The sequence below is a fragment of the Rhinopithecus bieti genome, unplaced genomic scaffold (assembly GCF_001698545.2).
Source record: "Rhinopithecus bieti isolate Rb0 unplaced genomic scaffold, ASM169854v2 scaffold_69716, whole genome shotgun sequence".
In the NCBI taxonomy this organism is placed as follows: domain Eukaryota; kingdom Metazoa; phylum Chordata; class Mammalia; order Primates; family Cercopithecidae; genus Rhinopithecus; species Rhinopithecus bieti.
The window spans coordinates 177,209-189,971 of record NW_016826382.1 but is presented as its reverse complement, the minus strand read 5'-3'; the positions used below and the strand labels follow the sequence as shown (position 1 = coordinate 189,971).

At 46.8% G+C, this 12,763-nt stretch overlaps 1 protein-coding gene across 2 annotated transcripts in view; it reads left to right on the top strand.

Moving 5' to 3' along the window:
- The first annotated feature begins 6,115 nt into the window (after positions 1–6,115).
- ADNP2 (ADNP homeobox 2) overlaps positions 6,116–12,763 on the top strand; it is a 29,949-nt gene continuing 23,301 nt past the window's right edge. Inside the window, exon 1 of one of the 2 annotated variants that reach the window (XM_017863448.1) lies at positions 6,116–6,344. Coding sequence is in view for 1 of the 2 variants with exons in the window: in XM_017863446.1 (XP_017718935.1) it covers positions 12,207–12,226 (20 nt within the window). In the remaining variant the exon portion in view is untranslated. Of the gene's footprint in view, positions 6,345–12,206; positions 12,227–12,763 lie in introns of those variants that run through there. The other variant, XM_017863446.1, reaches the window with a different exon arrangement.

Below are 12,763 nucleotides of genomic sequence, written 5' to 3'. Positions count from 1 at the left end.
TACAATGCCGTAAGGAAAAAACTATTTGTCTCTTTAAGGCTGATCCTATGGGATCCCCTGTGGCCTGTGGGATTTGTTCTCTTGTCCTGGGATGGGAAACTGGTGTTCCCAGTTCAGAAGCATCTTATGAGAACTATTAGTCATGTTTTGTCATAGTGGTCATGATGCTGTTGGTTGCATCCTCTGCAGGGTCTGCAGTGCTTCTGTGCAGCTGCTCTGTCATCAGATGATCTCCGTGATGCTACAACGCAAAGAAAAGAATTCTCATGAAATGATTGCCTATGGGGGCAACCAGACAACCTCCAAGCTGTGAAGATCTGGATCTCTAGCCTCCCCTGAGCTGTCCAAACTCTCCAGTGAGAGAATGACCACAAGGGGAAGGGAGACCAAACTGAATGTGCCAACGAAAAATGGTCTGACTGTACAAGACGATCTGTGACCTGTGCCTCTGCAGCAATCAGCCCAAAATGGCCAGGACTGAGTCAGTGACTGCCAGTTTCCCATACTTTTATTGTTTCCACGTCTAACTCAGGACCAACCAGAGAAAGCCAAGCATACTTCCAAAGCCAGTAAGGTCCACAAACACAAGTGCCCCCTCTAGGGCTTGCCTCCAGCTCTCCATGCCAACAACTGCAGATTCTCTCCCCTCCAAATTTTCTCTCAAGGCTGGCCACTTCTTTTCATCTTCACTGCTGCCACCCTCATGTCAGTTCCCAACTGTCGTCATCTTTAACCAGGACTGCTTCAACAACCTCCTCTTAAGCTGCATCTTCCTTTCCTCAATTAACATTCCTTTCTCCACAGGACAGCCCTGCTGTACATTTCAAATGCAAATCTGATCCTATCAACCCAGCCACTGAAACCACTTCCTTGGCCTCTCCTTGGTCTTAATACAACCCAAATGGCTTCGTAGCCTGGCCCTGGCCTCCCCTGTGATCCTCTTCTTCCTGTGGCCTGCACTTTGGCTGCTCTGATCTGGCTGTGCCAGGCTCCCTCAGGCGTAGGCTTTCTTTGGGGCCTCTCGCAGACCTCTCTTCTTCTCCGCCTCTCACAGCTTTACGTATCCCCTGATCCCAGACCCTGCTTCTTCGAGACTGCGGGTCTACATCAGGTTTCTGGGTCACAGGCATATATGGAGATTTCCTTTCTCAGGAGCATTGACCAAAGTTTATAAGTATATTTTCATTGTGTAGTTATTTCGCGGATGCCTTTCTCCTCCATTAGCTTAAGCTCCAGGAGAGCAGGGATGGAGTCTGCTCAGCACTGTATTCTTGGCACCTGGTGGACCTACACAGAGCGTATGTGGGATGAAGGGGAGAAATAACCTGGTGTGGTGGTTTATGCCTCTCAGTCCAGCACTTTGTGAAGCTGAGACGGGAGGATTTCTTGAGTCCAGGAGTATGAGACCAGTTTGGGTAACATAGTGAGATCCTTTCTCTAACAAAACCGAAGAACTTAGCCAGTCACGATGGTCCACACCTGTAGTCCCAGCTACTTGAGAGGCAGAGGTGGGGAGATCCCTTGAGCCCAGGAGGCCGAGGCTGCAATGAGCTATGATCCTATCACTGCAGCCTGCCTCTAAGAGTATGACCCTGTCTCTAAGAGAAAAAAGAAACCTCAAAAAACAAAGTAGAGAAAGAATACGTGTAAGTTGTTCCCAAAGCTCTCCTCTTCTGTGGCTCACTGGTTTTAGATGAACTCTGCAGTTTCTTTGATTGTACGTGTGCACGTGCACAGTCGTCTCTGTGCGTAGACCAGCTGGGCTGCTGACTATAGTTGTACATGCTTGTGCTTTACACAGAGCGAGCGGAGCGGGAAGTGGGAGCTGAAATCCAGCTCGCTCTCTTCACATAGGTCTGTGCCCTGCTGTGGGGCTGGGTCTGCACAGAAGCAGAGGAAGTGATACTGGAAGACATACCAAGGCCCCTTCATCTCCACGAGCCAGGTCCCGGAGGACAGCAACACACCCAGAGGCCCTGCCTCTCTAATTCACACAAAGGTGCCTGTGGCTGCCACAGTCCACTCTGGGGCTCCCTTTGTTCTGAACAACTATCTTACAAATGCCAGTATTGGTGATAGGGGGACCTAGATGAGAGAGTGGGAAGCTTCCACATGGGCCATCTTCCTTTTCAAACCTAACGGAGCAACCGGAGTCGAGGAATCTACACTTCTACTGCCACCAAGTCTGTGGTCTTCTTGTGATTCGGAAGTGGGTGTGCAGAATAAACCTGCATGAGCTGTGACTTGCCTGGTGGATAAGTCCTGAGGTCCAACTTGTGTCTTAGGTTTGATGACTTCAGTGTCATGCACTTTCCTGAGTCTATGAAAATAATCTTGACAAGTCCCCAGTCACATTGCTCATTCCTTCTGTGGTGGGAGGGACAGTCCTTTCTAGCTCAACGCTGTGGATGGCGGTTTTAAACTGTATTCATCAGATATCCACGCTGAAGTGTTTAGGGATGGTGTACTGATGTTTGCTTTAAAAAAATGAGTCAAGAGGTAAATATTTGAATAAGTATGTGATAATGGAAGTAAGCAAATGTTAACTGGAAAAGCTAGGTGATAGTGTTCCCAGAACAGTTACTTCAACTTTTTGGTACATTAAACATTTTCATAGCAAAATGCAAGGGAAAAAAATCATTCAACATTTAAATTTGATTATATTTATATTTATCAAATTTATCATATTTATGCAAATGTTGATATTGTATTTATTAAAGTAATGTAGGCACAAGGGATACAATGATGAAGGAGACATGGCCCCTATTGGCGCCCCGTAGAGAGACAAGCAGTGAGCAAATAACAGTAAACAAGGTGGCGAGGGCAGCAGGAGACACAGAATGTTTTGGGAATGTCAAGAAGTACCTCCCACATTTTGATGTGTGTGTGTGTGTGTGTGTGTGTATGTGTGTGTTCAGGGAGATGTTTGTGGGAGAGAGGCCGGTAGGGTTCAGCCTTGAATGGCAGTGGAATGAAAATTAGCTCAGGGGTTGGGACAGGAATCCCATGAACAAACACCATGTGGTGTTTACAGGAGCAAAATGGGACTGGGGGCTGACTGGTCAGCTTTGGAGAATTTGTGTGTCATGCTGACCAGCTGGGCTTGATCCCTGGGGGATTTTGAGTGATTGCAGCAAGAAGGGAAGGACAGTCAGATTCACTCTCTAAAAGGGCTGACTGGGGAAAGTACCTGAGGTACCAAGCTGGAGGTAAGGTGGTGGGAGCCTGTGCAGGTGTTACAGGCGGGAGATGACCTGAATGCCTGCAGTGGTAGTGGGGCTGCAGATGAGGGAACAGATCTGACGAATATTTGGGATATAAAATTGGAAAAGACAGGGAACACACTGCTTGCTGTAGGAGTGGCTGTTGAGGAGAGAACGATGGGCTCAGATTCGAGCGTTTTGAATCTGAGTTGCCTGTGGGACTCTGAAGTGGAGCTGCCCCCTTTGGCAGCCAGAAAAATAAAACTGAAACGTAGGAAGAGGTGAAGATACTGGTTTGGAATTGAAATAACAAGTTTTGAATCTGTGGTTGAAATTAACAAGGGAGAAAATGCAGAAAAAAATGAAGGGCGTGGGAGTTCCAAAACCCAGCACGGTGCCTGGCACACAGGAAGCAAGTGGCGCATATGTGCTGCACCGTGTAGGAAAAAGCCAGCAGGATCCCAGAGAACACCGCGTTCAAGGATGGGCCGGGAAGAGACGCAGGCGAAGATGAGGAAACAGTTCATGAGTTTGGAGATTAAAGAGCCCTTTTGGGGAGTAGTGGGGTGGGGGGCGACTTTGTGGGGGAAGGTCTGTAGGAAAGGGGGATTGGTCTGTAGTAACAAGTGGAAGATAGATCGAGAAAGACGAGGCCTAAAATCTGTTTTGGACTCAACAATTAGGAGGGCACTGGTGACCAAGGCGTTTCTGCAGTGGTGAGGGTAGGGGTGAGAGGCGTGCAGGGGGCTGAGGAGACAGACACAGGGACTGCTGTTTTGAGAAATGTGATAGAATGAGAGGTCACTAGAGGATCAACGGGAGACTGCAGACTTTAACTACACTTTTCATCCCACCCATAATTTTGCAAGGAAGATATATAGGAACATCACATCCACTTACCACTGTAACTCAAAATAAAATTTTAACTCGTAAGCAAACATAAAGGGCAAACTCTTCTTCAATTATGACTTGTATTCCCGTAGGAAAAAAGCAAATTGTGGTCAGGTCATATCGGCTCACCATTTAACACAATTTTAAAACGAATATGGACATTTATTTAGTGCCTATTATGTTTTTAGTCACTGGGCTAAACTGAGCAGAAGGCTCCCATTGAGAGGGAAAAGCTGAAATTATGGGCAAGTGGATGGTGACAAGGAGGCTCTGGAGAGGTCTGTGGGCGGAAGGCCCAGCCTGGGCACAGCCTTTGCCCCGTGACGGCTGGAGTGGGCCGCAGGGCTGGAGGCCGGTGGCGGGTTGCAGGGGCTCAGCACTCTGGAAGGAGACATGGCCTTATGCTGAAATGGGCACGTGTCCTGCAGGGGGCTTCGGGCCAAGAAGGAAAGGCCTGGAACAGCCACGGAGGGCGTGGCTGAGTTAGGGTCAGGGGAAGGAACACTGCGGGAGAGTTAGGGTCAGAGTCAGGGTTAGCGCTAGGGTGAGGTTCAGGTGCAGAGTCAGAATTAGGGTTAAGGTTGGGGGCACTGGGGGAGGCGCCTGCGCTGCCCTCGTGGTTACTCCCACGTGCTCTGGGGCACGAGGGCGTCCACCAGAGGCCTGGGGACTCCACAGAACGAAGACCTAGAGCCATTTTGAAAGCCCTACTCCATGTTCCACTCATTTTGAGGAATAAATTATTATTGCTACACAATTGATAAAAACCTGTGCAAAAGTGAACTTTTAGGTTAATAGTTTATACAAATGTATGCAATTAACCCTCTCCCCACACAACTTGTAGTAGATCTAAAAATCAGAATTCTCAAGAAAAGGTGTGATCACTTTCCCACAGGAATGATGAAGTCAGGAGACCCCAGCCAGTCGGTTCACCAGGATATGTCAATCATGGCACACTTGTCCCAGTTCTGGGAGCCAAAGTTCTGTCTTCCAATGGCAAGGCAGCATTATCACAGCTGGGCTCCCATTGGCTCTGAGATGTGGGCGGGGTCACCACTCCTGGAGCTGGCACTAGCTCCACCCCATTCCATGCAAATGAAGTCAAAGCTGTGGTGAGTCCACGTGATTAGTCACATGGTTGATGACACACTCTCCCCACCCCTTTAGTGACGTCATTACCCACTCAAACTCTCACGAGAGTTTGCACAGATGTGGAAAGGAGCTGGCAGGGCAGTTCCCTGGGCCAGAAGGGAGTCAGGGGGCCCTACAGGGGCCCCCCACTGCCACCCCAGAGCCTCCAGTCCAGCTTTAGTCAGGGGCCCCGGGGGGCCTGTGGGAAATGCCAGGGGCCCCCAAGCACACTCTGCTCCCATTGGCTAGCTGCGCCTACATGCAAATGAGGGCCAACGTCACTTCCTGAGGCCAATCGAGCGCCATTTTCTCTTTCTGGCTGCGCGGGAGGAGGGGACGAGTCGCGCCGGGGTGGGCGCGCGCTGAGGCGGGGTCCCGCCGCGCGGGGCGGAGGCGGCGGGCGGGCGCAGGCGCCACCGGGACGGGGCCGGCCTGCGCTCCGGCGGGAAGACCCGGCATGCCGCTGGGAGAGGCAGCAGCAGAGACGCGGTGGCTGCCTCGGGGCGCCGAGTGGTAGGTAACGGCCGGCCAGCGCGGGCGCGCGCGGCGACCGCCCGCCCGGTCCTGGCCGGCCCCAGTTCTGGGCTCCGAGCCCGCCCCTGCCCCGGTAGCCACCAGCCCACACCACGCCAGCCCCGCCTGCCCCTGGCCCCGCCGCCCGTGGCCGTCTCGGGAAGATCCCGGGACGTTCCACGGCGCGGGTTCGCCGGCCGCGAACGGCGGCCGTCGACCCCCGACCGCGCCCGCGCCGCCCCGCCCGCCCGCCGGTCACGTGGGAGGGGGCCGCCCCGGGAGGGCGGAGAAGGGGACGGGGACCAAAGGGGAGAGGAGGAATACGGGGAAGATGGGGACGGGGACCGAGGGAGAGAGGGGGGATTGGTGAAGGGAGCGAGGAGTAGAGGGAGAGGGAACGAGGATGGAGAAGAAGAAAAAGGGCAAGGAGCTGTGGCGACCCCTGTGAGGACCCCAGCAACGCCCCACCCGCCAGCCCGCCCGCCGCAGCCCCGAGACCGGGTTCTCCTGGAAGCTTCTCCCTGGAGGAGCCTTGAGTGACGGCAAATGTAGGGCAGGAGCTGACAGTGACACCTAAATCTGCCCAGATTTTTTTCCCCTAGAAAGGTTTGAAGAACAGCTGATAACGGGGCCCTGTTTCTTCACCGTTGAGCTTTCGATGCGAGTATCAATAATTGATATGCAGATGTTGACTTTATGTACTTTTCATCCGCCGTTGCTGGTTGCGTTGAAATAGATTCCGTTTACAAGATTTCTATCACAGTTGGCTTTGGAATGTTAAAATTTTTAACTGCCCTTTTAAATAATGTGCAGATGCAGAATGAGGAATAATTAAGTATTTTAAGTAGTTTATTTGAACAGAAGACTTGCCTGAGTGCTTAAAACTTACTCTATTTGCACGGGTAATCACTGCCTCTTGGGATCTTGAGGAATATACTGGCTGTGGAGGAGTGGGGTGGGGGAGGAGAAACTGGTAAGCAGATAACTGACAATGCAGATTGGCAAGTGGGGCAGCAGATATTTGTAGAGTACTGTGGGCATGTGCCACGCAGAGTCTTTGTCAAAAAAGGGTTTTTTTTTTTTTGACAAAGAGCCTTTGTCAAAAAAGTCTGGGTACCATGGTTGGGGGGGTGAGGAGCATTAGTGGGAGAGAGTACGACATGTAAAAAGTTGCGTAAAGTACGTGTTCAGCTGTGTCTGGAAGTCAGTAATGTATGTGTAACTTATTTAAAGATGTTCCTGGAGAGTTGGCCTTGTATGAATGTGTTTTAATATTTCGGTTAAATTTCGGTTAGAGTTAGGACTTCACTCTGAAGACAGCATTGAGCCCGTCGTCCTTAAACATGAAAGTGACAGATGTGTGTTAAGAAAGGAAGTACATAGGCCGGGCGTGGTGGCTCAAGCCTGTAATCCTAGCACTTTGGGAGGCCGAGATGGGTGGATCGCGAGGTCAGGAGATCGAGACCATCCTGGCTAACACGGTGAAATCCCGTCTCTACTAAAAACTACAAAAAACTAGCCGGGCGAGGTGGCGGCGCCTGTAGTCCCAGCTACCTGGGAGGCTGAGGCAGGAGAATGGCGTGAACCCGGGAGGCGGAGCTTGCAGTGAGCTGAGATCCGGTCACTGCACTCCAGCCTGGGTGACAGAGCGAGACTCCGTCTCAAAAAAAAAAAAAAAAAAAGAAAGGAAGTACATGGCCGGGCGCGGTGGCTCCAGCCTGTAATCCCAGCACTTTGGGAAGTCGAGACGGGTGGATCACGAGGTCAGGAGATCGAGACCATCCTGGCTAACACGGTGAAACCCCGTCTCTACTAAAATATACAAAAAAACTAGCCGGGGGAGGTGGCAGGCGCCCGTGGTCCCGGCTACTCGGGATGGCGTAAACCCGGGAGGCGGAGTTTGCAGTGAGCTGAGATCCGGCCACTGCACTCCAGCCTGGGCGACTGAGCGAGACTCCGTCTCAAAAAAAAAAAAAAAAAAAAAAAGAAAGGAAGTACAGGAGTGGAGATGAGACAAGAGGTTGTCCTTCCGGCCCTCTAGTTGAGGGGAGGAACAGTGAGGGTTAGGACATGTCTGAAAGGAGTTAATCATTGTTTCTGGAGGAAAATGACAGCTAAGCTAAGATTTTTAGCTGAAGAGATTCTGGGATTTGGGAAACACCTTTTTAATTTGAACCCAAATTTGCAACATGCTGTTGGTTAATTTATGATTGCCCTCATAAGTTTACCAACAGCATATTGCAAACTTGGGTTCTGCCCTGCCCTTCACCCTCTGGCTATCCTAGACCTGTTAGGGCAATGTGTTACATAGGTGGAAACAGGTATCTCCCAGTGATTTGAACCCAGATCTGCCGAATACATGATCCAAATATTCTGTGTTTTTAAAGTTGTTCTTTAGAAAGCCCTGTATTCCAATAGTTGAGACATTTCATTTAGTTTTTTGGAGTTAATTAATAGCAAACTCAGTGCTTATGTGCTGTTTTGCATGTATTAACTCATTTATCCTCATAGCTACTCTGTGAATTAGGTCATACTTGCCCTGTTTTACAGAAGAGCCAGCTGAGGCCCGAGAGAGTAAGTGATTGCCTGAAGATTACACAGCTCATAAACGGTGGAGCTGATGTAAACCCAGGCACACAGCTCTAGAATCCTTTTTGGTGACCATCGTTTTGTGCAATTTCACAGGAACTGAAAAAAGTTCTGTGGCGTTAAAAAGTATTGTTTATTGCTGTATTACCTGAATGACTCTTTTTTGTTATTTTTGAGACGGAGTTTTGCTCTGTCACCCAGGCTGGAGTGCAGTGGTGTGATCTCCGCTCACTGCAATCTCTGCCTCCCGAGTTCAAGCGATTCTCCTGTCTCAGCGTCCCGAGTAGCTGGGACTACAGGCGCACGCCATCATGCCGGCTGATTTTTTTGTAATTTTAGTAGAGACAGGGTTTCCCCATGTTGGTCGGGCTGGTCTCGAACTCCTGACCTCAGGTGATTCTCCCACTTCAGCCTCCCAAAGTGCTGGGATTACAGGCGGGAGCCACCGTGCCTGGCCAACATTTTTTTTTAGAGTGTATTTTTTTTCTATAATAGAATATCCTTAAGAGATCATTATACTAAAAAATCCCCAGAGAAATCCTTTATGTACCATTTTGGGAAATAATAGTTTCTTGTGCATATCAGTGGAATTTTATGGTAGTTCCATGCCTACCGCAAACTTCAGGAATTGAGATTTATTTTGAATTGAGATTGATATGTTAGTGCATGATATATACGTTAGTGCATGATATATACGTTAGTGCATGATATATACATTAGTGCACGATATGGAAACAGTTGGCCGCCCTGGTTAGCTTGCTGTTTTCTAGTGGTGAAAACACAGATTTTACTGAGCTCTAAGAATCTGTGGAGAACAGTATCCATAGAGGATCTATAAATGTGAAAACATCGAACTATTTCCTAGTTAATTCATCCACTGGGCATTTTATATGGAATCTTTTATCTTAGGATTGATAAATTATGCTGTAAGAATGGATCTAAGAATGAATAAATTGTGGTAGCTTATATGGGTAAAAGTCAGCTTCCCTTCCCCAGTGGTTGGCAACAGTTATGAAACCTGTAGTTTACTTGTATTTTATTTTTTATCCTTTGTTGGTTTCCCTAAAGCTGTTAGGAAACTGCTATAAAAAATAAAAAACAGGAAACTTCCCCCCATTTTTTAAATGAAAAGGTATTTGTGTGCTTGTGTTTTGTTTTGTTTAGAAGGGCCACAATAACAATGATGAAGGAATGGGAGAACTTTCATTTGAGAATAAAAAGTGCCTATTTTTCAAATTCAAGGGAAAAAAATAAAAAAGTGAGAACTCCTTGGCCCTAGTCTCAAGCTTTGAACAAGTAACCCCAGAACCCTGCCCAATCGCTGAGAGCCTCATTTTAGTAAACCCTTTCTGAGGTTCGTGTATGTACAACCATGCTTACATGAATCAGCCAATCACCAATCACTCTGCTTTTAAAAGTCTTTGTACTCCAGGCTTCTCAAAACCCTGTGATAAGATCAGCTCTTGCTGTATGAGTTGAGACTTTCTTGGAAGCAGTAAATTTAGCTTCCTTATTTCAGATACATGTGGATGATGGTCCCTACTTTAGACAATATTGTGTGTCAGCCAGCTTTTGGAGAATAACCCCAGAGGATAGAGAGGATAGTGGAACTTTAAGGAGGAAATGAAATCAAGTCTGGTAGAGTCCGTGGAAAGCAGCTAACAAAATTTTTGTTGAGTTTTGCTCTGGCCAAAGAAGCTGGTCTGGGCTAGAAGGTGACCTTGAGTTTAGTGTTTAGAAATGCATAATGAGGTTATGGCAGCTCTTGTGTGGGAGTGTAAGCTTTTGAAGGCTAGAACCCAAATCAGTGCATTTTATTAAAGAAAATTTTTAAACTTAAAATTTTATAAAGAAAATTTTTAAATTTTATATCCTCCCAGTTCTACAATGCTAGTGATCCTTAAATCTCTCCTTTTGCTGAGACCAGGATACATTTTTCACATTCATAACTTTGAAAATAAATCTCGCCACTCCAGAACAGCGTCTCAAAAACTTGGCATTTGCTTGTTACCCACCAAAAATTTCTCCTTATTATATGTTAACCCTTTCTGCCTCCTACTGCTTTCCCAGTTTGATTCCAGTCTACCTTTTTGATTTTACTTTTGCCAAATAAAATCAGACTTTTCCTCCTTTACCTCAATAATTTTTTGATGCTAATTTATTCACCTTGTATTTCTTGGGCACCAGCTTTCCATAGCCATTTCCTCTTTAGAACTCCCTGGCACTTTCTGCATATCTTATGGTTCTTATCCTGTTTTATTTTATGTTTTTTGTTCATTTAATGAACATTTGCTATGTACTGTGCTCTGTGATGGGACCCTGTCAAGCAAATATAACATGATTTCTGCCCTGAAATAGTAGCCCAATAGGAGAAATGGATATATAAATAGATAATTGCAACATGGTGAGTTGAGACAATGGAGTGGTATATGGTTATTGTGCTGAGTCCTAGGAGGGATCACTAAGCCTCTCCTTGGGTGGGGGATACAAGAGAGGAATGTAGAAGAAGAATTGCTTACTCAGAAATTGTCCTTAAAAATCATGAGAGAGTCAGGCATGGTGGCTCATGCCTGTAATCCCCGTACTTTGAGAGGCTGAGGGGGAGGACTGCTTGAACTCAGGAGTTCAAGACCAGCCTGGGTAACATAGGGAGACCCTATCTCTACAAAAAATAAAAAAGGTTAGCCAGGTGTGGTGGCATACACCAATAGTCCAAGCTACTCAGGAGGCTGAGGCAGGAGGATTGCTTGAGCCTGGGAGGTTGAGGCTGCAGTGAGCTGTAATTACGTCACTATACTCCAGCCTGGGGGAAAGAGCAAGACTGTGTCTCAAAACGTCTTGGGGGTATTGCCAGATTACCCTAGTCTTGGGGTATTGCCAGACTACCCTAGTCTTGGGGTATTGCCAGACTACCCTAGTCTTGGGGTATTGCCAGATTACCCTAGTCTTGGGGTATTGCCAGACTACCCTAGTCTTGGGGTATTGCCAGATTACCCTAGTCTTGGGGGTATTGCCAGGTTACCCTGTAAAAGTGTAAAAATTACAATTTTCCACTTTTACTACCACCAGATGTTAGTAATCTTAGTAGCTACTATTTTGATAGTAAAAAATTGACATTTTAAATGGCATTTCTTTAATTATTATTAATGAAGTTGAATAACCAAATATTTGCCACTTGAATTTGACTAATATATATTTTAGCTTTTACAGCCTACACATTTAAATGTTTTTTAGAATAGTTGCAGATTTATAGGAAAGTTACAAGTATAGTACAAATAATTTTTTTCGCTGAATTGTTTGAGAGTAAGTTGCCAAAAAAGTTGCCACATTACGCTAAATACTACAAGAGCATTCTCCTCTTCTTCCTTCAAACAAGAACATTCTCCTACATATCCGTAACAAAACCATCAAAATCAGGAAATCACTATATTCGAGTGGGTTATAGTCTATAGAGTTATATAGTCTATATAGTCTATGTAACTATATAGACTATAACTATATAGTCTATAGAGTTATATAGTCTATATAGTCTATGTAACTCTATAGACTATAACTATATAGTCTATGTAACTATATAAACTATCACTGTATACCAAACTACCCCAAACTTAGTGGAGTAAGACATTTTATTTAAAAAGCTCATCAGTTCTCTGGGTCAGTTCTATTCAGACAGGGAAGGGAGATGGTTTGTTTCTGGTCCACAGTGTCTGGGGCCTCATCTGGGAAGACTCAAAGGCAGGGGGTGACTTGACAGCTAGGGGCTGGAATCCTCAAGAGGCATCTTCGCTTCCATGCTGGTAGTTGATGTGGAACACCTCTATGTAGTGTCTCTGTGGGCTAGTTGGCACTTTCTACACACATGATATCTGGATTCTGAGCATGATCATCCTGAGAGAGAGGTACGTGGCATTTTTATGATCTAGTCTTGGAATTCTCATGGCATTTCCTCCATACTTTATTGGTTAAGGCAGCCACAAAGTTCTGCCCAAAGGTCAAGAGGAGGGGGCATAGATGCCCCCACTTTTGGGAGGAGAGTTAGGGCCGTATTGTAAGAGCATGTGGGTTGGAAGGTATTGTTGTGTGTTGGGAAAATTCACTTTGCCACAGGTTATATCTGTTACTTGATATATGCCCAAATTGTCTCTTATCTGGCCTATGGGAGCCCTTTCAAGCTGGTTACTTTTGTGTTCTGTTGACATGCCTCGTTGAGCAATTTCTTTATATTCTGGCACAGGATATTCTAGGCTCATCTTGTCTTTACCATGCTCCAGCCATTTTTCCAGGGGTTCTTTTTAAAGGAAGGTGGTATTTAGGAATTAAGATTTGAGCCCTAGTTGTGCCCACTGCTACTGGGGTGTATGACTACATGAGTTCACTTCAGTAAACCCTAGTCTGGTCAAGTACCACAGGGTTTATTTTAATTTTATGCCTTTTGA